Below are 24,000 nucleotides of genomic sequence, written 5' to 3'. Positions count from 1 at the left end.
TCATGATTTGGTGCACAGGGCAAGCGGAAGGGATCAGAGGCACCAAGCCTTCTGCTCAGCAATGGAGATTGTGCTTCACCCCTCCCCCCACCTTGCTGTCTCTCCTCTGTCTCTCCCCCCCATCCCTATGTCCCTCCCTCCTTTTCTTGCTCCCTGCCTCCTTCTTTCCTTCCTCCCTTCTTCCTTCCTTTCTTCCCTTCCCTGCTTCTTAGAAACCTAATTTCCTCCAACTGCCAAATGGTTTTGTTTCTTGTGAGGACTGCTATTGACATATATATTACCTCCTGGAATATATGTTACCTGTCCTTAGAATTCTGACACGGAGGTGAAATTTTAGAACTTTGGAACTGCTGATGACCTGGTCTGTGGAGGAGTGGGTGGGACTACTCAGTGAGAAGCCAGGAGGGTCCTCACCAAATAGGTTTTGAGAAACGGTTTCCCTCTGGAGCCTACTGAAAAAGTGTGGGGTCAGAAGTACCCGCCCTAGATGCTTGCTGTAAAAATCAAACAGAATAGAAAAATGAGATGTTGTGTGGCTGTTAAGCCTGTTAAGAGATTAGCATTCAGACATAGTCCCCTTTACAGGTGAGAAAACTGAGTCCCAAAAAGTGGAAGTGTCCTGGACGAGGTTATCTGGCAAATGAGTGCCAAGGCCCAGCCTGGAGCCCAGGTCTCTTTCCTCCATCCCCTGGCACTTCCTTGTAACCTTCCTGCCCCCTTGCTGGACCATTACAGGAAGCTGGCATCGAGTACAAAATGCATTTTCCATTTTCCACCTCTCTATACCTCTCAGCAAGACCAGCCAGCCATGTAAGGTTACATCTTTCCTATGATTCTCAGCAAACTTCCCAAACTGTTTTCCCAAACTGGGGTCCCAGCAGCAGCCCAAAGGCATCACAAGCCTCCCCCGCATCCCATGGGAGCTGGAAAAGCCAGCTCCAGGTGGTCTGACTCCCTGCCACTGACTCAGGCCTTGGCCCCCACTGCCTACATACAAGCAGCCTAAATTCAAGCCCAGAGAGCTCTAAAAAATGGAGATGCCTCTCTCCCTACTCAGTGACAAGCAAGAGAATCTAATTTTAGCAGAGAAGACTCTTAGAATGTGAGAAACAGAAGGGCTTTGAGATCCTCTCATCCTGTGGTTCTCAGCCCCCACTGAGCATCACATTATGCAAGGAGATTAAAAATATATCTGCAGAGATTCGGATTGGCTGGTCCAGGAGGAGCACCAATATTGCCTTGAAGCTCCCGGACGATTCGTAAGTGCAGCCGGGATTGAGAACCAGTGTTCCTGCCTCATCCCTCATTGTACAGAGGAGGCTGAAGCCCAGAGAGGGGTGGGGACCTTGCCCAAAGTCACACAGAATCAGAGGCATAGTCAGGATCAGAACTTGGGTCTCCTGACCCTTCACCAACGGCTCTCATGCTGTCTCTCTCACTAGAAAGAAAATATGCCTAATGAAATAGCCAAGGAAATTAAAAAAAAAAAAAAAAAAAATCAGCAAACATTTACCCACTACTGTATTCTGGAGGAGGCAGAGGGAGATAATATTCTTCCCTGACCTCTGGAAGCACAGGGTACAGTAAAGGAAGCATGCATGCACCCAGCTGTCCCTAATGCTGTGTAGACTACACTGTGATAAGGACACCAGGTGCCATGGGAGAACTAGAGAGCGCAAGCGAGGAATCCAGGAAGCCTCCCTGAGGAAAAAGTGTTATTCCAAGTCTTAAAGGAGGGGAAGGTAGAGTTGTGAGGTCAAATACAGGATGCTCTGCTGGATTTGAATATCAGATAGACAATGAAATCAGTTTAAAATAAGTAGATTCCAAATACTGAATGGGACATACTTACACTAAAATATTATTCATTGCTTATCTCAAATTCCACTTTAACTGGGTGTCCTGGATTTTTATTTGCTAAATCAAGCAACCCTACGGGGGGCATTTCAGCCATGCACATGGAAAGAGAATTACCAGTAGAGGGGACAGCGTTGGCAGAAGTAGAGAACCTTCTGAGCCATGACCATTTGTGTCACCAAAGCAGAAAGAGTGTGGGCGAAGGACAGGGCCATTGAAGCAGTCAGCCCAGGGAGGGCCAGTGAAGCCAGGCTCTGGGGTCACAGCCTACCATCCTCCCCACACTCCCCAGGTGGCTGCAAAGCCTCATGGTCCCCGTGTCCTTCCCTCTGTCTGTAGTCCATCCTCTGCACGGAGCCAGAGTAACACTCCAGAACTTGAGCCAGGCTGTCTCAGTGCCCGCCAAGGCCTCCCTCCAGCGGCTTCCTGGTCACACCTAGGGAAAGACATCCAAACTCCTTACTTCGTCCCAGAAGACCCCACAGGGCCCGACCTTGCCTGTTTGAATTAAATCTACTCCATAGGGTTATTGTCAGGATTCAGGGGGCTGGTCTCAGGCAGTTTTCAAGCTCGGGCTGTCCACTGCAACCACTGAGGGAGCCTGGAAAAAGGCAGATGCCTGGCCTCACCCCTAGAGATTTTGGTTTAATTGGTCTGGGGTAATCCTGGGCTTCGGAAGTTTCCAAAGATTCCCCAGTGACTCCAATGTGCAAGAAAGTGAGAATCACTGGGGTACAATGTATTCTCTGGCCCGGAGCAGACACTTAATGAGCGGGAGCGGGGGAGGTTGTGGTCCAACACTTGTCCAACTCAGCTCTGTCCGCCTTCCGCTTCCCCTTCCCTCCCAGTCCCTGAGCTGGAGGGCTTTTCCACCAGCCTCTCCGCCTGCCCAGAATGTTCTGCCTCCCTTCCCTTAACTTGGCCAACCCTACACATCCCTCCTATCCTAAGTCCCTCTGTTCTTGTCTCCCTAGAACACACTGGACTTTCCCTTTACAATATGTATACTCTGTGCTTATGTTTTGAATCGTGTGGGTACCTGCTCAGCACCTGTGTCCCCTGACAGACTCTGTTGTTCCCAGCTCATCCCCTGCTCTTCACGCATCTCCCCAACTCCCTTCCTCCCTCTACCACCACCCCACCCACAGCCGGGCACGAAAAGCAGCCACTCGATAAATGTTGAACAAACAAATGGATGAAAGCCTGACTGAGCACAGGAGTGATGTGGTCAGATCTGCATTTCTAGAAAGGTCTTTCTGGCTGCTCTGTGCTGAATGCCAGTGGGGGGAGGGTAGGAAGAGGCTGGGGCCAGGACAGCAGTGATTACACAGCCATGATAATACAGCCAGGAAATGGTGGGGCCTCAACCAGGGCAGAGGTGATGGAGTGAGAGGTGGGACAGATGAGAGACAATACTTAGACGGGAGGGGTCTTGGGGTGGGGGAGTGCCATATCAGGGAGGTTCTACCCTGAGGGCACAGGCGGGATGACAAGATGGAAGGTGATCCAAGGGAAGGGGCTGCTGCCGGGAAAGATGAGTTCTGTTTCTGCCAAGTTAGGCTGGATGTGCCAGTGGGACATCGGGGGCTGGGTTAGAGGAGTCTCGGCCAGGTGTAGAGATGCGAGAGTCACGGAAACAGAGACGAGAATAAAAATCAAATAAAATGTAAAGTCATACACATGTTTCTTGCCATTTCCGTGAGCAAAACTTCCTGGGGCGTGGAAGGTCCGTGCCCAGGAGGCTCTTCTGTCCGAGAGAGGCGACTCACACACGGGCCCTTCCCCTGTCCCCGCAGCAATCCTGGGCATGCACACGCTCATGAGCAACCAGCAGTACTACCAGGCCCTCGGCAGCAGCTCCATTGTGAACAAGGAGGGACTCAACAGTGAGTACATGGCCCTGACCACCGGCCTTGGCACCCCGCGCTGCCCCTAGCAAGTACACCTTGGACATGAAGGTGCCCCCATGCTTCTTGCTTCTGAGGCCCACTCGTGCTCTCTGGCTCGTTGCAGAAGTTTTAAATTTTTATGTGAGCCGAATCTATCCACCTTTTCCCTTGCCGGGATTTGTGTCTTGATTACCTAGGAGTTCTCCATCCCAGTATTATAAGAACACCGTCCTGTATGTTCTCCTGAAAGTTTTAGAGGTTTGCTTCTTGTATCCAACTTCTTAGTCCACCTGCACTTCGTGTACCTGTGTGATGTGAGATGCGCTCAAACTGCCATTTTTTTAATGGCTATCCCGCTGTACCCACACTGTTCTTGGCCAAGTTCACCCCTTCACCTTCGGCTTGGGATTCTGCCATGATCGTGAATGTCTACATATCCACGCCGGTCTGTGTCCGGGTGCCTCTTTTGTTCCCCGAGTCCCCTGGACCTTTCCTGTGCCAGTATTGCATCATCTTATTGTCCCCACTGCACTGTTCCAAGCTGGCACTTTGGCCCCCAAAAGAAATGAGGGTCCCAGAAGAATAACGGCCCTTCCTCTGGAAGGCTTACATATTTCATTGACACGCAGGCTTCATTCTATCCTCACAAGAGCCCACTGAGGTAGTGACTGTCCATACTTCACAGATGAGGACACGGAGGCTCTGAGGGTTTAAGTAATTCACCCAGTTCTTGCAGGACGGCAGAGGTGGAGTCTAAGTAGGGCCGACACCGCCGGGCTCCCTGCATGGCTTCTCCCCAGTGCACTGCCCCTCCTGGTGGCCCCTGGGAATGCTCAGCCTTCTCTTGTCCCTGAACTCTGCCGCTGCTTCCTTCTGAAGTGTCCCAGTGTGGAGGGAAAGGGTCCCCGTGCCTCTGTGAGCCACCTCTCTTGTGTCTGTCACTCTAGGTGTGATCAAACCCACACAATACAAGCCTGTGCCCGATGAAGAGCCAAACTCAACAGATGTAGAGGAGACGCTGGAGCGGATAAGGAACAATGACCCGAAACTTGAGGAGGTCAACCTCAACAACATCCGGGTAGAGTCCTTTTTATTTCACTTCACCTGGCGGGGGTGGGAGGAGCCATGTCTGTGTCACCACAATGCATGTGGCCCAGGCTTGGCTGTGTGGGGGCAACAGGGTCCTATTTGGGTTCTGAGTGCTCCTGGATCAGGAAAGAGGCAAAGCCCTTGAAAGGCCTCGGCAGTGTAAACAAGTGCGTCCTACAGCCCTGGTTTCTTTTGAGGACCGACATCAGGCCCAGGTGTTCACCTCGGGCCAACACAGCTTCGATTCTGGAAACCTGCCATGTTACTCAAAACACTGAGAGCTTCTCCGAGCTAAAATATTAATTCAGACCCACCTGACTGCAGGAGATCTCAAGGCCAGAAAAGGCCTGCACCCAGCAGGCGCGTGGGGTCACACAGCCCTGGGAGGGGCCCACCCCTGCACCATCACCACTGTATGGCACACACAAGTCAGCCTCCTTCTGCAGCCCTGGCAGGGAGCTGTCCGCCCAGATGTGTCCGGATGTTTCCTGTGCGACCACCAAGGGCAGAGGAGGGTCAGATGGATAAGCAGTCCTATCCTGGACAGGCTACAGGAGGAATTCAGAGGCAGGCCTAGCTGCCTGCCCACCTGTTCAGCCCGGGGGCCAGCAGAATTAGTTCTGGGGGAATGTGGGGTAAGGCAAGAAGTGGGCCCCCCCACTCCCCGGCTCCTCTTTCCTTTCTTCTCCACTTTCTCTTAAGTGCCTGCCAGCCCCAAAGGCACAATCTGATCGGAAACCCGCACCCGCTGTGTTCTCCTCCACCTGGCCTCCCCAGGCTATGCTCCCACGGGGAGCTAACGTGACGCTCTGAAATGAGAGATCCGTGAAAACGCAGCCAGCTTTTCTCTCGGGTGCCACCATTGTCTGCCATGTGCCCAGTGGGAGACACTGGTACAATTCAGAACCGCACACCCTGCCAGTGAACGCTGGCTTGGGGCAGTGTGGTGGCTGTGGCTCTGCGCCTTCACCGTGGGGGCTCAGGCTCGTTCCTCCCCAGGCCTCATTTGCCACTCTGCATGTGAGAAAGTTGGACCAGATGAGTGGTTTTCACCTGAGAAGATTAAAAAGTATGCACCAATGCCCACCCTCACTGAGATTTTGATTTTATTCATCTGGTTCAGACCCAAGCAACTGCATTTTATAAAAGTTTCCTGGAGCCCCTGGTGTGCAGTAGGACTGAGGCCCTCTGGGACAGATGTCTCTTACAGACCATCTAGTTCAATGCCCAGAGCCCCCCACCACCTTTGTTTTCCGGAGACAGGCCCAGAGCAGGGAAGAGACTTCCCCCAGAGGCACAGAATGAGGCAGAAACATTGCCAGTCCCCCTGACAGAGGCCGAGGCCCTGCCCACTCCCACAACCCCCAGACCTGGACTCTCGGCACAACACTCCTCTACATCCTCTGCCTTGATTTTCCCTTCTCTGGTCTCTGCCTGCACACATGGTTGTGAACATTTCAGGGAGGATTTTCTCAATCCGCCAACCAGAAAGTTCTCCCCAGATCTCAACCATCTGGGGCAAAGCCAGAACCCTTTGCCCATTCAGCTATTGGGTCAGAGACTTGTTAACAATCAGGCTGCATGGCTGAGAGGGCTATGAGCCCATCCGTCTGCCCGACCTGACCCGGTGGGGGCTGCTCATCGCTGTCTGCCTCTCTCTCTGCAGAACATCCCCATACCCACCCTCAAGGCCTATGCAGAAGCCCTGAAAGAGAACTCCTACGTGAAGAAGTTCAGCATTGTGGGCACACGGAGCAATGACCCTGTGGCGTATGTATGTACCTTTCTGTTGTGCTGCATTGAGCGGGTGGGAGGGGCCTACAGAAACAGAAGGGTTGATGCTTATGGCCCCAGGGCTGGTCCCACCCCACTGAGGAAGAACCCAGAGAAGTGTGGGGAAAGGCACTGGGCTAGGAGCCAGGAGCGGATGTGGACACAATGGCCGTTATCCAGGCAACATCTGTCCATTATCCTAGTTAATATCCACAACCACCCCTGATCCCAGGGGTGCTGTCTCCCCACTTTGCAGATGAAGAAACTGTGGCGCAGGGAGTCCAGGCATTTTGCTCTGTCCAAAGTTGCACAGCAAGTGAGAGGTGGAGGTGAGATTTAAATGCAAGTCATGTTGACTCTAAAGCAGATCTATCTCCACTGAGCACATCACATTTGGACAAGGGCCTGCCTCTCTCTGGGCTTTAGTTTCCCTATATCTAAAATCATTTTGTTAAGTGTTTATTTATTTTTGAGAGACAGAGTGCGAGTAGGGAGGGGCAGAGAGAGGGAAACACAGAATCCGAAGCAGGCCTAGGCTCTGAGCTGTCAGCACAGAGCCCAGTGCAGGTCTCCAACTCACAAACCTCAAGATCATGACCTGAGCCAAAGTCAGATGCTTAACCATCTGAACCACCCAGGCACCCTTAAAATCATTTTCTTAATCCGTGGGTCCTGATGATCAATTTTATTTGTTTTTTACCCAAGTCTTAAAGATACTGCTGATCAAATTAAATTGCACTTATTATAAAGTAGCCATCAATTCTTTTTTGTTTAAATATTTAAACCTATTTATTGAGAGTCCATCTGTGTCCAGCACTGAATTAGGTTCTGAAAATACACCTGTGACCAAGACAGTCAGAGTTTCACTTCCATGAACATAGGGTCCATTTGGCCATGCAGACAATGAAAGGATGACAGTACAATGTGATTATTACACTAATAGCAAGTTAAAAGTGCAAGAATTAGCTTACCAGGAGTGGTAATTAATCATTTAGTAGCAATCAGTTTGTTAATATCCACAAAATAACTTGTTAGAATTTTGATTAAGATTCCATTGAATTTGTAGATCAAGTGAGAAAGAACTGATTTCTTAACAATATTGAGTCTTCTTATTCATGAACATGGAATATCTATTTATTTAGTTTTTTTATTTCAAAGATCAGAGCTTTATAGTTTTCCTCATATAGCTCTCCTACATATTTTGTTAGCTTCATACCTATGTATTTCACTTTTGAGGGTACTAATGTCAATGATACTGTGTTTTTAATTTCCTATTCCATTTGTTCCTTACTGGAATATAGAAAAGTGATTGATTTTTGAATAGCAGCCGTATATACTGCAGCCTTGCTATAATCACTTATTAGTTCCAGGAGAGGTTTTTTTTTTTGTCAGTTCTTTTAGATTTTCTACATAGACAGTGATATCTGTTGCAAACAAAGACAATTTTATTTCTTCCTTCCCAATATATATATACATTTTATTTCCTTTTCCTGACTTACTACATAGCTAGAACTCTATTCTGATGTTGAAAAGGAGTGGTGAGAGGGTTCATCCTTGCCTAGTACCTAATCTTAGTATTAACATTACCAGTTTCTCACCATTAAACATGATATTAACTGTAGGTTTTTTGTAGGTATTCTTTACCAAGTTGAGGAAGTTTCTATCTATTTCTAATTTACTTAGAATTTTTATTATGAATGGGTGTTGGATTTTGTCAAATGCTTTTTCTGCATCTATTGATATGATCATATGATTTTTCATTTTTAGCCTGTTGATGTGATGGGCTACATTAATTGATTTTCAAGTGTTGAACCAGCCTATTGCAAAGCTGAGACAAATTGCACTTGCCATGATGTATAATCTTTTTATACATTTTTGGATTTGATTTGCTATGTTTTTGAGGAGTTTTGCATCTATGTGCATGAGAGATAGTGGTCTGTAGTTTTCCTGTAATGTCTTTTGTCTGGATTTGGTATTAGGATAATGTTGGCCCCAGAGAATGAGTTAGAAATGTCCCCTCTGCTTCCATTCTCTGAAAGAGACTGTGGAAAATTGGTATCATTTCTTCCTTAAATATTTGGTAGAATTCCTGCTGCTTTCTGGTTTGGAAGGTTATTTATTAATTACTTATTCCATTTCTTTAATAGGTAATGGCCTATTCAAATTGTCTATTTCTTCGTATGTGAGCTTTGGCAAATTGTTTCTTTCAGGGAATTGGTCTGTTTCATCCAGAGTGTCAAACTTGTTGACATAAGAGATGTTCATAGTATCCCTTTATTATCATCTCAATTTCCATGGGATCTGTAGTAATGGGCCTCTTTCATTTCTGATATTAGTAATTTGTGTTCTTTCTCTCTCTCTTTTTTTCTTAGCCTGGCTCAAGGCTTATCAATTTTAGTGATTTTTTCAAAGAATCAGCATTTTTCTCTATTGATTTTAAGTTCTCAGTTTCATTGATTTCTGCTCCAATTCATATTTATTTTCTTCTACTCACTTAGGATTAATTTGCTCTTCTTTTTTTAATTTTATAAAATAGAAATTTAGATTATTGAATTTAGATTTTTTTTAACATATGCATTCAATACTAGACAATTCCCTCTAAGTACTGCTTTCACTACATCCCCCAAATTTTGGTAAGTTATGTTTTCATTTTCATTTAGTTCAAAACTTTTTAATTTTTCTTAAATTTTGCCCCATGTGTTATTTAGAAATGTATTGCTTAATTGCCACATCTTTGGGGCTTTTCAAAGTTACTGATTTCTAGTTCAATTCCATTGAGCTCTGAGAACAGACATTGTACTGATTTCTGTTCTTTTAAATTTGTTAAAGTGTGTTTCATGGCCCAGAGTGTGTTCTATCTTGGTGAATGTTCCATGCAAATTTGAGAAGAAGGTACATTCTGCTGTTGTGGGATGAAGTAGCCTCTATAGATGTCACTTCTATCCAGTTGATTGATGGTGTTGTTGAGTTTGATTATATCCTCACTGATTTTTGGCCCTCTGGATCTTTCCATTTCTGATAGAAGGCTATTTATTGAAATCTCCAACTCTACCAGTGATTCATCTGTTTCTCCTCGCAGTTCTATCAGCTTTTGCCTCACATAGCTTGACACTCTCTTGTTAGCACATATACAGTAAGGATTCTTATGTCTTCTTGGAGAATTGACCCCGTTGTCATTCTGTACTGCCTTTCTTTATCCCTAATAACATTCCTTGCTTTGAAGTCTATTTAGTAGCAATCAATTATTTTTAAATTAATTAGTTAAATTTTAATTGAAGTATAATTAATATTATAAAAGTTTCAGGTGTTCAATATAATTATTCAACAATTCTATTTATTTCTCGGTGCTCATTAAGATAAGTGGCACCTGGGTGGCTGAGTCAGTTAAGCCTCCAAATCTTGATTTTGGCTCAGGTCATGATCTCACATTTGTGCTGCACTGACAGCACAGAGCCTGCTTGGGATTCTCCCTCTCCCCTCCTCTCTCAAAATAAATAAATAAACTTAAAAAAAGAAAAGAAAACATAAGTGTACTCTTAATCCTTTACCTGTTTCACCCATCCCTCCCCCGGCCCCCCCCCCCAGGAGCTTCTCTATATTTAAGAGTCTGTTTTTTTGTTTGTCTCTTTTTCCTTTGTTTCTTAAATTCCACACATGAGTGAAAAGCTCTGTAAGTGCCCCCGCTCTCCGCCCCAGTTCTTTCCCCTGCACCTTCATTCCTTTGCCATGATCCAGAAAAGAAGAGCTGATACCTGGCATGACAGGGCCTCCGGGACCTGCTCAGCCACCAGCATGTCCCCTTGGATTCGCCTGGCGCACTTGCCTACCAGTTGTTAAATATTTTGATGATCAGGCCTTTTCTGAAGAGCAAGAGAGATGCTGTGGAAAAAACACAGCCCGAGACCCTCTCCTCAGGAGGGTCCAACCTCCTCGGGGCCATAAAGAAAGCTAACAGGCCATCCCGGGGGCACATGGAAGTGGGGGAAGGAGGGAAGGATGATTTCAACAAGGAAGGCTTTCTGGGAGCTGAGCTTGTATAGGGTTTCTGCAAGCACGGATGATGGGAAGGGCATTCCTGGCTCAGAGAGTCATTTCAGACAAGCAAGGCCCACTGATCATACACCCTGGGCTGTCAGCTGCTGGTGTCTCCTTTCCTCCATGACACATCGTTTCCACCAACTGCTAATTACCTCATTTCCTTCAGAGGCTCTGATTGTCATCTACACCCTCTGGCTGAATACCTCTGAAACGTGCTGGGGGCCACCTGAGCTCCTCTCCTCCCATTTGCTCTGGTCACTTGCCCAGTGGGGTGGTTTCCCAGGCTTCCTTCTCTGCTCTCTGCTGCTCAGATAAAGAGGACAATGACTCCATGCGATCCCAACAGGGAAATATAAGCAACTAATAGGGCGTATATAGGGAGATTGGGACTCCACCAGTCACTCGGTGAACAGTGACTGAGAAGCTACTGTGTGCTGAGCATATGGCACCGTGGGATAAATAAAGTTCATTTTCATCCCACCAAGAATATATAGTCTAATGGAACCTCAGACAGGCTAAGACAAGAACCTTTCTCAGGGCCGCCCACTTAGCCCTTTGGGAAGCAGGATTCAAATTCAGGTCTCTCTGACTCCAAAGCCCACACTCTTTCCATGACACCATGTTGCTTTCAATATTAAAATGCTTTCTTCTTTATGGTCTATGAATAGGGAACTTTGTTTTCCTACCTGAAAATATTTGCTGAATGGTCGTATAAATACGTACACAGGAAAAGGATTGGAAGGAAATAGAACGGAATTGTAAAGAGCGGTTACTCCCGAATGGGACTAGCTGTACTTTTCATCCTCACTGTAAAATATCACACACATATGGAAAAGCATACGTAACTTCAATGTGCAGCTGATGCATCATGGCAGGCACGTGACCCATCTGCGAGTCAAGAACTAAAAACAACTCTGAATAGAGGAATACAAGTTCCACGATGGAGGTTATGAATAAATTCTACAAAGTTCAAGAAGGCAGGCCCCAGCTAGCTGCAGCCATCAGGATAATGGCTCCTGGAGAAAGAGGAATTGAGAATGGCCTTGAAGGATGGGCAGGGTTTGGATGAGAGAAGCACAAAGGAAAGGGCATCCCAGGTGGCAAAGGCAAAGTGTGGGGGAGCACCAGCCGTGCCCAGGGAGCTGAGGGCAGCCCCACTGTAAGGGAGCAGTGAGCCTTGAGGCCAAGCAGGGGAGGAGAATCAGGTAATAGAGGCCGGATGCAGGTAATAGAGAGTGTGGAATTCTGCAGTTAGGGGTTTGGGAGCCATGGTGCGTTGGCGAGGGGAGAGCCACAGAGTTGTGCTTTGTGAAGGAGGCTGTACAGATCGTCGTGCCTGGTTGCTGGCTCGAGCAGCATGAGTGTGCAAGGAACTCTCTCTCCTAGCAAGGGCCTCTCAGTATTTTAGGTTCTACCCAAGAGGGGCTCCAGCCTTGCTCAGCGTGACTCACAGGTACCCTTGCTTTTCTCCTGTGCTTGAAGGCCCTTGCTGAGATGCTCAAGGAGAACAAGGTGTTGAAGACACTGAACGTGGAATCCAACTTCATTTCCGGAGCGGGGATCCTGCGCCTGGTGGAAGCTCTCCCATACAACACTTCTCTAGTGGAACTGAAAATTGATAACCAGGTAAGACAGACAAGGATCTCTTTGCGTCCTTCACTACGGGATGCTTACAGTTCCACACTTGTACTGCTGGCTGGTAGGTGCTGCTGGACACAGCAGATCCAGAGCCCAGCATTACGTCACCTCAGAGGTCACTGGTCCACACCCTCCACCACGCTCACCTTCCTTCTTCATCATGCCCATCAAGTGCTCTGTTGGCTTCTGCTTGTATACCCCCCTAGTGATGGGAGCTCAGTCCTTCCCAACATCACCCCTTCAGCTCTTAGTGAGACTATCCTGCCTCATATCCAATAGAAATCAGCTTCCTATAAGTCCTGTTTATGGCGCCTAATTCTGTCCTCTGCTGTACTTGGGACATATCTGGAGCACAGATCTGATAAACCAATGCAGTCTTCCTCACCAGGCTAAATATCCCCATTTTCTTCAAACACCCCCTGCCCCACTCAATGGGCTTTTGAGTTTCCTTACCACTGAGTTTATTCTCTGGGAAAACACTTGATTTTATCCTTATAAGATTATCATTTCTCAGTAACTTCTGTGGGTCAGTCATTTATTATCCGGCAACCCTTTCCGTTCTGACTTTCTAAGATGATGCCAATTACAATATCTTGTATATTGCATGTGTTGAGGGTCTGTTGTGGACGGGGCTCTGTGCGGTGCATCTGACGCACATCATCTCTGGCCTTCCCAACAACCCCGCAGGATGTGGGTATTCTCTGCCTCAGTCTGCAGAAGAGAAGCAGCTCGGACAGGCCAAGGCAAGCGACTTTCTCAGGGCCACCTACTTAGCCCTTTGGGAAGCAGGATTCAAATTCAGGTCTCTCTGACTCCAAAGCCCACACTCTTTCCATGACACCATGTTGCTTTCAATGTTAAAATGCTTTCTTCTTTATGGTCTATGGATAGGAAACTTTCATTTTCCTACCTAAAAATGTTTGCTGAATGGTCGTATAAATACGTGCACAGGACAAAGATTGGAAGGAAATAGAATTGTAAACAGCAGTTATTCCGGAATAAGATTAGCTGTGCTTTTCATCTGTACTGTAAAATATCGCACTTCAATGTGCAGCTTGATGAATCACGGCAGGCACATGAGCCCTCTGCGAGTCAAGAACTAAAGCGTTACTAGGCTCCAGAAGGCCTTAATGGCCCTTCCCAACCCTGACCCCTTGATTCACATTTGCTCCCTACTCACTTGTGCACCCCCACGTCTTTGCTGTTGGTTGTCTCTCCTCCTGGAATGTTCTCCCTTGCCCCTACCCCTTCTCGGCCTGGAGAATCCCCCTTCTTCCTTCTGGATTCAGTTGAAGCCTCTCTTCCCAGTGGTGTTCTAGAGCCAGCATGCCAGAGCTGGTTGTAGGCTTCTGTCCTCAATTCCACTTCAGTGACGGCTCGCTGGTACCCTGAAGTCACCTCTGATGGAAGCATTTATACTATGGAAATTGGCAAACACTACAAATCCAACTTTTTTTTTTTTAGAGCCTACATATCACTACTTTTTCCTGTCAGCCTGCCATAGGTCCTCTAACCTTCTCCCCAGAGAGAATTAGGCGCTCCCTCCCTGTGTTCTCCTAGCACCTCAGCTTCGCATGAGTTTCTCAGAAGTTTGTGCTGTATCTGAGCCATCTCTTTATTCCAGTGCCCAGCTCAGAGCTTGGCCCCTCAGTGACGCTTAGTAAGCAGGTCTGACCTGAGTGGTTGTGTATGTTGTTCACTGAGCAGGGAGCAGGGGGCAAAATCTAACCCATCCTCTGCTCTCCAAGCCTTGGTATGGGGCTTGTTCACCCAGAAAAGGCACTTCTTAAAATTCCTATAGAGGCCACACAAGCCTTCAGCAGCCCCGTCGTTTGAATTTGCTGTGCTGGACTCCTGCATCTCTAGCATGCCAGGGGCCTGCTGCTGCATCGTCCATTCCCAACCCCTCCCGACTCCCACTCTTTCTGCCATTGCTGATCCTGCTGTATTGCAGGCAGGAGGGGCAGATCAACTGGAACAAAGGCATGCAGCAGGCTTAGCAGCAGCCCAGGGCCAAGGCTTGGAATTGGCCACTCATGTGACTCCGGGCCTGGCTGGGCAGGGAGTCAGGGTCTACCCAGCGTCAGCTGAAACCTGACTCCTAGGGCAGAATGTTGGCCAAAAGTGACCCAGAGTACTGGCCTCAGGTCGTTGCGATGACAGCTGACAGAGAGTAAGCTGCCTACCTTCCATTTCACTGCTGTCCGCTGCCACTGCTGCTGAGCTCAGAGCCATAGCCAGCGCTCACTATCACCCTCCCCCTCACTGAACTCTCCAGTATGAGAATGTTTACTTCCCTGAGCCTCAGTTTCCTCACATGTAAAATGGGGATAAGACTCTTCACTTCTAAGGAGATGACAGATGTAAACTATGAAGTTGTTAACTTTCCTAATTACTCGGAAGGTGATCTAGAGAATTCACACAGAAATCTTTTTTTCTTAATGTTTTATTTATTTCTGAGAGAGAGACACAACGTGAGCAGGGGAGGATCAGAGAGAGAGGGAGACACAGAATCCGAAGCAGGCCTCAGGCCCTGAGCTGTCAGCACAGAGCCCAACAAGGGGTTTGAACCCGCAAACTGTGAGATCGTGACCTGAGCTGAAGTCGGACGCTTAACTGACTGAGCCACCCAGGCACCCCTCACACAGAATTCTAAGAGTCGATTGACTGAGTAGGTACCAAGCATCCATTATCTCATTTAATGGTCCCAAAGGCTTCTTGGGAATGGGTATTACAACCCACCCCTGTCTTGTAGGTGAGGAAACTAAAGGCCCAGGCAGGTTCTGTAACTTGCCCACAGTCACACAGGAAGTGAGTGACAGAGGCAAGACTCAAGCCCAGGTTGATGTGACTCCACAGTCCAGGAACCGTGCTCCTATGGGCTCCTGACTCCTCCTGTTGTTTGGTGTGGGCCTTCCTTGGCTTTCCTTGGCAGTCCCTTACCCCTGGTGTGAGGCTAGAGCGCTGGTCACCACCTCCCCCCACCATCATGGGAGCCTCTTTTCTGGTTCATCTCAGCGGTTGATGATGGCTGGCTGAACCCCAGGGCCATGCTCTAGGCTCTGTGTGTGGACGAGGCTCTGGCTCTGTCCTCCAGCAATTCCACACTGGGTGGGAAGGCAGGCAAGTACAGAAATGATCATAGGACCAGGGGCTTCAGCCGATGGTGGGCCTTTGGGGCGGCAATCTCAGGCAGGAGCAGGCATCATGGAGGGCTTGCCGGAGGAGATGGAGTTTGAGACAGACTCGTAGGGTGGACAGTATCTCAGAGAGTGAAGTGGAGACCGTGGCATCTCAGGTGCAGTGAACCCCATGAACGAAGAGAAGGAGAGCAGAAAAGCCATGGAGCCCACCCAAACAAGACTAATGGCGCCCCTGGAGGAAGCCAGAAAGGGAGCTGGAAATCCAAAGGGCTCTGACTAGGTAGGCTGTGACCTGCACCAATGTGTGCTGTGTTCTGGGAAGATGGTTCCTGCCTGCGTGGGAGAGAACGGAGGGCAGGCATCAGCTCCTGGGAGACCAGTGGGGGCTATGACTGCCCAAATGACGAGGACCCGTGGGGCAGTCTTCCCGCAGGCCCGGAGTCTGCGGAAGGCCACCCGTGCCTCTCACAGTGCACCTCTCCTCGGGCGCCCCAGCTCTGGGCTCTGGGCATGTGCCAAAGAGGAGGTGATGAGTGGCATTTGATTTATTCCTCATTCTTGGTTAGTCACCGCAGTCCTCAGAGGCCACCACTTTCCCCTCAGCTCTTGTGCCTGTAACCTGTGTTAGTGAGCCTCTGTCCTCCTACTTCCTTATACGGCCAAAGAAAGGGATTCGAGGAGTTCTACCCTGGTGGCAAGAGCCTTGCTGGCTGGCTGAGGACCCAAATCTGGGAACTGGGATCCTGGGCCTGTTTGTTTACTCAGCCATCTCTCTTTATCTCCAAGCAATGTTGTGCTGCCGTCTGAAGTGGCCCTGAGCCGGCAGTGAGGGTGGGAGGGGACAGAGAGGCCCGGACCCAGAGCTGAGGGCATTGAGGAAACGTCTAGCCCAGCCCTCCTTTTGCAGGTGGGGAACTTGAAGATCAAAGAAGGAATGGGACATGCTGAGGTCACAGATCAAGTTAGCGTCAGACCTGGGTCAGAACTGAGGTATCCCACCTTCCAGATGGGATTTACAGATGCACGGGAGAGACCCTCAACCCCTAGGAGCAGGCACTACATATGGGGTGCCTGCCAGCTCTCTCCATCCCAAGTTGGCCAAATCCACATGGTGATTCTCTGTCCCTCTTGATTTGCCCTCCTTATTTCCATGAAAGCTGCCCCCAGGACCTCAGGGCACAGGGTACTCCCTGCCCCTCAGAACAGACAAGGTCTCCTCTTGAAACATGACCCCCTCCCCAAATAAAGCTATGTGCAATGTATCAGCCGGATTTCTCACATTTCATTCCAATATTTGACAGTGAGTATATGCTTCGTATTTTGAAAAGAGGCTACAGGAAGTAGATTGAGTTTTCTTGTTTACCCAGATTGGATTATCTTCCTAGCACAAATAAATTTAGAAAGAAAACAAGGGGTGCTTGGGTGGCTCAGTCAGTTGAGGTCCAACTTCAGCTCAGGTCATGATCTCGCGAGTTACAAGTTCGAGCCTCACGTCGGGCTCTGTGCTGACAGCTCAGAGTCCAGAGCCTGCTTCAGATTCTGTGTTTCCGTCTCTGCCCCTCCCCTGCTCATGCTCTGCCTCTCTTTCAAAAACAAATTTTAAAAAAATTAAAAAAGTTTAAAAAATAAAAGAAAGAAAACAAATGCCACACTAGAATAAGACCCTGAAGGTTTTCACACCCCCCCTTAATTTTAGATTGCATGCTCATGGCAGCTGGCTAATTTTTTTTTTTTTATTATTGAGGATGAATGTGACTTTTGGTTTGCAAAAAAAAAAAAAAGGAAAACACTCTTGAAAACCAAGTGAGCAAGACTTCTTGACCAATCATGCTCTCTGTTTTGTTCCTCATACATTCAGCTTCTAGGCAGCAGCTTTTGGCTTGTGCATGATTTTTGTGTCTGTCTCTGTGTGTACTACAGTAATTCAGCCTGGAAATATCCAGCCTCTGCGAGAGAACAGACATGTGTCACCATCCCTTCCTCGAAATGCCAATTATGGTCTTTTACTGACCTCATTCCTCAGAGAAAAATGAGATAGAGTCAGTGGAAATGAGAGGAAAAAAACATGATGTTGAGAAAATCGTTTTCCTACGCAGATCAGCATGAGTCAGAATAAAGGTTTGTGACCACAGCCATCTTGTACCATGTCTGGCCCCCAGTGGAGGCTGCACTCTGTTCTGAAAAGCCAAGAGCTTTCCAGACAGGAGACAGACTGACCCAGGGATTACCTGCCTTCAAGTCTGTGACACTTGAAGTCAAACAAGGATCAAATCCAAGCTAAGCCTCAGCTCCGTCATATTCTTGCTGTGTAATGGTGGGAAGGAATCACTTAATGTATCCATGCCTCAGTTTCCTCGCCTCTAAAATGGACCTGGAATGCATCTTCTCTCAATAAAGGGGAGGTGATATTCCTGTTCTTAATTAGACCAGTTGGTGGTAGAAGGGTAGGCTGCAGAGCACTGACCTCTGAGAGATTCTGGCTGGTGCAGGAAACAACATTTTATCTCCTTTCTCTCCTCCTTTATTCCCTTTCCTACTTATGTTTACTTTTTATTAAAGTGTAACTTATATACAGTAACAAATATACCCTAAATGGACAGCTCAATGAATGTATATATTTATATTTATATATGGATTTATACACCTGTGTGTACTTGTTATATTATTATATATAACACACAGACCAAGGTGCTGTGGTCTGTGTGTTATATATTGATCTGCTTGGTAATCAGCACCAAGATCAAGATATAGAACATTTCCACATCTCATATGCTCCCCCCCTCAATTAATACCCTCCAATTATAATCATGTCATGATTTCTATCACCATAGATGAGTTTTGCCTGCTCTTAAACTTCATGTAAATGGAATCCCATGTATGTGCTGTTTTGTGTCTGGCTTTTATTGCTCAGCATTGCCTGTAAGTGTATCAGTTATCTATAGCTGTGTAACAAATTATCCTCCAAAACTTAGCAGCTTAAAATAGCAATGAACATGTATGAGCTCACAGTTTCTGAGAGCCAGGAATCCAGGAAGTTTGGCCGCATGGTTCTAGCCCAAGATCTCTGACAAGATTGCAGTCAAGTGCAGTCTGAAGGCCTGACCAGGGCTGGGGAAGTCGCTTCCAAGATGGCTTCCTCCATGACTGTTGGCAGGAAGCCTTAGCTCCTTGGCTTGTGGACCTCTTCACCAGGCTGCTTGAGTGTCCTCACTAGATGGCAGCTAACTTCTCTCAGAGCCAACGATCCAAGGTGGAGAAAGAAGCAAGCCACAAATGCCTTTTATGAGCCAACTTGGAAGTTACACGGTCACTTCTGCCACGGTCTATCTGTGAGAAGTGAGTTACTAAGCACAGCCACCCTCAAGGGGAGGGGAATTAGGCTCTGCCTTTGGAAGGGAGGAGGATAAAAGAATTGGCAGACATACCTTAAAGTCACCAAAGTGGGAATCAGCTGGGCTATTTTCCTTTGCTGCAGTTGGGGCAGAAAGACCTTTCTAACCTGCAGAGGTACCCTAGGAGCAGGGTGCCTCATGGGTGATGTGCTCCCATCCCCAGGAGTAAGCAGAACAGGACTTGGCAGCTGCGATACTGAAGAAATTTTATTATCAGCCGCCATTTGCGACTCTGAACTTGGGCTAGATAATTCCCAGGGCTCCTTTCTATTGTTTTCGCAAGTATTCCCAGTTGCCCACATCTTCTGGATCACAAAGAAAAGGCCATGATTGGCCCCAGCAGGTGCACAGAGTGAGTGAGCTTCTTGATGCCCATGGTGCCTCTCGCCAGAATGAGGGTCTCAGAGCCAGCTGCTCCAGGCCACAGCTCAGCTCCACTTCGGGCACTGGTTGGTGTTCATAAGCCAGTGAATCTGGTCATCGTCTCATCAGACTGACAATACTCAGCCAAAGGAAAGGTGGGAGGAACAGGAGCCGATGTCACTGCTGAAGGGCCCGTCAGCGTTTGTACCCTCTTGGCAGAGCAGTCACGATTTGAACCCAAAATACGCCTGTCTTTGAACCCAGCCATTAGCCGTTCCACAGCCCCCTGTCCAGCCCCAGACTGGCTCCCGCCCCCGCAGAGCCACTGCCACCTTGCCTGTAATAAGGAAAACAGAAGCGAACTAAATATCTATCTGTACCAGGGCATCCCCTGAAGCCGTTCAAAGGGAGGAAGTAGCTCTGAATGTATTGGCTTGGAAAGATCTCCAGAAAATGTTACATGAAGAAGGCAAGTTGCAGAACAATGTGTATGGTATGAATCCATTTAAGAAAAACATTTACAAATCTGTGTACTTTTATTATAGACTTCATAGACACACTCCAAGGCAACACACCCCACTGGCCATGGTGCTGACTGTAGAAAGGGGGTAGGATTGGGATAGGGATGTGAGGGAAACTCCCTGACTTGACTCAATACTTTACTTTAGTATCCTCTGAATGTTTAATGAGATTATATTTATTCCCAAGTGATAAACCTGAAGGTGGGGATGGCAAGAGTTCTTCCCCAACCCGCCTTCCCTGGTTCTGCTGCCAAAGTCTGCTGTGGCCAGTCCTGACGTGACCTGCCCTTGCGTTCTGCTGTGCAGGGGGCTCCTAACTGCCCCTCACCCACTGGCCAGGTGGCCTCCTGACTTTTTAATGCCCTCCAAGCAAGCCACCCTGCCCTCTGTCCGTACACCTCCAGGGATGAGCAGTCTACCACCTTACCAGGCAGTTCCTTCCATGTGCAGACACTGCTACTGGTCAGATCACAGTCCTGCATGCTGAGCCAAACCCCATCTGTCTGCAGCCCCTCTCATCAGCCTGACACCCAAGTGAGGCGGGAACCACCAAACTCTGGAGTGAAACTCCTCTGTTCAAATCCTGGTTCTGTAACCAACTGGCTCTGTGATTTGGGGGAAATTTATTAATACCTCTGTTCTTCATGGACCTCACCTGTAAGACGCAAGTTATAATAATAGTACATGTTCCGTAGATGTATGGGGAGGAGAAAATGAGTTAGCTTATCAGAAGTGCTTATGGCATTGCCTCGCACACAGTGATCACTAAATAACAAATATTTGAAAAATAAGTAAGAGGTCAGAGGTTTGGTCCTGGCAGTATCCCCACGGCCTCTTCTCTCATCTGTGAAATGATTGAGGCCGTCCAGACTCAGAGTCGCTGAAGAGGGACAGTCTGAGAATGAAGCAAGCATGAAGCTTCTTAAGATGTGTGCACCTTTTCTATCTTACTCTTTAAAGTAAAAATAATAGTTTGGGTTGAAGATTGACACACTGGGAAGACTGGCCATGATTACCTAGTAGAATCCTGTATTTTCTCGAATACACCCAGATACCTCTGCATGTATCCCAGGGATATCAGACCCTAGTTTGAGAATGTGGGCCTAGAGGATCCTCTGAAGTCCTTCCAGTGTCAGGTCAAGGTCAAGCCCTGGCTCTGGCATTAAATAGAGGGAGCACAGTCCAGCTTCCATCTATACATGGCTTCCATTTACTCATCTCTAAGACAGAGGGACCAGTCCCTGCCTGCCCTGCCTCCCCAGGGATTAGGGAGGTTGAAGGGGGCAGTCTGCATGGGGTGCTTGGTGCTTTGGGCCGAGGGGCATGGAGGGCCAGCTCGGCACAAGCAGCCGTCACAGATGCTGGCAGCCCCTCCACTCAGGGTAGACCAGAGCTTCATGAGACCAGCCCATCCTGAGTCCTAATCGAGCTTTCCAAGAAGATGACCTCAAGGAGAGGCCATGCTTCCTACTAAGTGGGGGTGGGCAGGGAACCTTCCAGTTCCTTCTCCGGCCCTTATATGGTCCCTATACTACCTGCCAGGCCAAGCAGACCAGAGCCCAGGGCTGTGCTGAGTCCTCTGAGGACAGGCCTGAGCTCTTTCCAGCCCTTCCAGGAGCCGTGACAGATGGGTGATGGAACTTCACCAACGTCACTCTACCTGCCCAGCTTAGCATTGCCAGCCCCATGTGAACCCAGAGAGGCTCTTGTGAACTCAGAGTACCTGGGAGGGGTCCTCCATCAAGAGTCTCAACTATGGCAACCACTTGTCCCTTTGGATGATGGGCTAATGTGTCCTCTCAACCCTCCTGTGTTGTTGTGCCTCAACTGTGTTCCTATTTCCTCCATTCAGTTCAATTCCTTGCCTGACCTGGAGATCCTGGGTCTTATGTGCTATCCAAGGGCTCACACAGCCTAGGGAAGCACCATTTAAACGCATCTTCTATGGGGGGGAGGGGAGAGATGGGCATGGAGGAGGGCACTTGTGGGGATGAGCAGTGGGTGTTATATGGAGACCAACTTGACAATAAACTTTGTAAAACAAATAAAAAATTAAAAAATCAATAAACGCATCTTCTGTGATGATGGAAATGTTCTGTATCTGCACTGACCTAATTGCCAGTGCAACTGAGGAACTGAATTTTAAATTTTATTTAGTTTTAATTATTTAAATTTCAGAATTCGATTAAAAATGGACAGAGGATCTGAATAGACATTTTTCCAAAGAAAACATACAGATGGCCAACACATACATGAAAAGATGCTGACCACCACTGATCATCAGGGAAATGCAAGTCAAAACCACAATATGCAATCACCTCACACCTGTTTGGATACCTAAAATAAAAAGGACAAGAAATAACAAGTGTTGGTAAGGATGTAGAGAAAAGAAAACACTTGTGCTCTACTGGTGAGAATGTAAATCAGTGCAGCCACTGTGGAAAACACTATGGAGGTTCCTCAAAAAATTAATTAATTAAATCGCTCAATCAATCTACTGTATGATCCAGCAATCCCACTCCTGGATATTTATCTAAAGAAAACAAAAACAGTAATTCAAAAAGATATGTGCACCCTCATGTCCACTGTAGCATTATTTACAGTAGCAAAGATATGGAAACAACTTAAGTGCCCACCAGTGGGTGAATGGAAGATGTGGTGTATATATTATGGAATATTACTCAGCCCTAAAAAAAAAAAAGGAAATCTTGCCATGTGCAATGACATAGATGAAGCTTGAGGGCATTATGCTGAGTGAAGTAAGTCAGATTGAGAAAGACAAATACCTAGGATCTCACTTATATGTGGAATCTAAACAAAACCAAAACCAAAAAACAACCAAGGTCATAGATACAGAGAAAAGATTGGTGGTGGCCAGAGGTGAGGGGTGACGGGGGCAGTGAGATGGGTGAAGGGGGCCTCATTGTCCCGGCTAGGATCCCCAGGACGGTATTAGTGAAAGTGAACATTCTTGTCTTATTCCTTCCCTGAAGGGGAAAGTCTTTAAGCCTTGATATGTTAGTTTGTTTTCTATGTCTTTTCAGATCTCTTTAAGATTATGTTTATTTTGAGGGGTGCCTGGGTAGCTCAGTTGGTTAAGCGTCTGATTCTTGATCTTACGGTTTATGGGACTGAGCCCCACACTGACAGGGCAGAGCCTGCTTGGGATTCTCTCTCTCCCTCTCTATCTGTCCCTCCCCTACTTACACATGATCTCTCTCTCTCTCTCTGTCAAAAATAAAAAGTTTTTTTAAAGATTCCATTTATTTTGAATTTTTTTAATGTTTATTTCTGAGACACAGAGTGTGCATGAGCAGCGAAGCGGGAGAGAAAGAGGGAGACAGACTCTGAAGCAGGCTCTGCACTGTCAGCGCAAAGCCTCCTGACTCAGGGCTCGAACCCACAAACTGTGAGCTCATGACCTGAGCTGATGTCAGACGTTCAACTGACTGAGCCATTCGGGTGCCCCAAGTTATATTTATTTTGTATTATCTTACTATACATGGTTAACAGAAAACTCAAATAATAAGATACAAAGAAAACAAAATCTCTTCCAAAACCCACCACCGCCAGTACACTGGCTGGCCTTGTCTAGGCATATATATGTGTATGGAAAATATGGGTAACTTTACTTAAATATGGCCTGTTATGCAACTGAGCTTTCTTTTTCCATATTGTTTTGTGGTCATCTTTCCAGGCCTGTGACCAAAGATTTGCATCATCATCTGACATCTGTCATGTTCTCTTATAAAGCTCAACTATCATTTATTTGGACAGCTCTCTCTCCATGAGTGTCTAAGCTGCTTCCCTTTCTCCCCACTATTGTAAGCAAGACTGAACATCCTCATTATATCCTTCCTAAGACTGTATATTGTAAGGTTTTTCATTTTCTTTTGTTTTCTTTCAACCTTTATCACTAGAGATCTTGGAGTAGAGAACATGATCAGAGGGAGGCTTATGGAATATTACTCAGCCCTCATTCCCAATTTGAACTCTGGGCATTCCCAATTTATTGTCTGACCGTAGGCAAATCCTTTCCCCTCTCTGGGTCTCTGTTTCTTTCATTTGTAAATTGAAGGGATTCCTCTAAGTGACTGGTTACCAAACCTGGCTGTATATTAACATCACCTGGGAGTTTAAAAAAACCACAAACACCTGAGTCTCATTCCTGGAGTGTTGAATTTAATTAAAATGGGGTATAGCCTGTACAGTGGAATTTTTAATCTCCTTGAGACTCGTTGAAGATCCTTCCTGCTCTAGTTTTCTAGGAAGGCTGCTGGGGGGCGGGCAACGGAAA

At 47.3% G+C, this 24,000-nt stretch overlaps 2 protein-coding genes across 3 annotated transcripts in view; one reads left to right on the top strand and one right to left on the bottom strand.

Moving 5' to 3' along the window:
• The window catches only part of TMOD1 (tropomodulin 1), a 67,670-nt gene that overhangs the window by 32,478 nt on the left and 11,192 nt on the right, over positions 1 to 24,000 (top strand). The window contains exons 4-7 of the mRNA XM_077756130.1: positions 3,654 to 3,743; positions 4,694 to 4,824; positions 6,502 to 6,609; positions 12,129 to 12,272. Coding sequence (XP_077612256.1) covers positions 3,654 to 3,743; positions 4,694 to 4,824; positions 6,502 to 6,609; positions 12,129 to 12,272 — 473 coding nt within the window. The remainder of the gene's footprint in view (positions 1 to 3,653; positions 3,744 to 4,693; positions 4,825 to 6,501; positions 6,610 to 12,128; positions 12,273 to 24,000) is intronic.
• The window catches only part of TSTD2 (thiosulfate sulfurtransferase like domain containing 2), a 38,936-nt gene continuing 36,713 nt past the window's right edge, over positions 21,778 to 24,000 (bottom strand). For both annotated transcript variants that reach the window (XM_077756127.1, XM_077756125.1), the window contains exon 11: positions 21,778 to 22,040. In XM_077756127.1, the coding sequence (XP_077612253.1) occupies positions 22,018 to 22,040 (23 nt within the window). In that variant the 3' untranslated portion in view covers positions 21,778 to 22,017. The remainder of the gene's footprint in view (positions 22,041 to 24,000) is intronic.

This window comes from Crocuta crocuta, unplaced genomic scaffold (assembly GCF_008692635.1).
Source record: "Crocuta crocuta isolate KB4526 unplaced genomic scaffold, BGI_CrCroc_1.0 scaffold431, whole genome shotgun sequence".
NCBI lineage: Eukaryota > Metazoa > Chordata > Mammalia > Carnivora > Hyaenidae > Crocuta > Crocuta crocuta.
The sequence above is the reverse complement of the archived record's forward strand: the minus strand, read 5'-3'. Positions and strand labels throughout refer to the sequence as shown.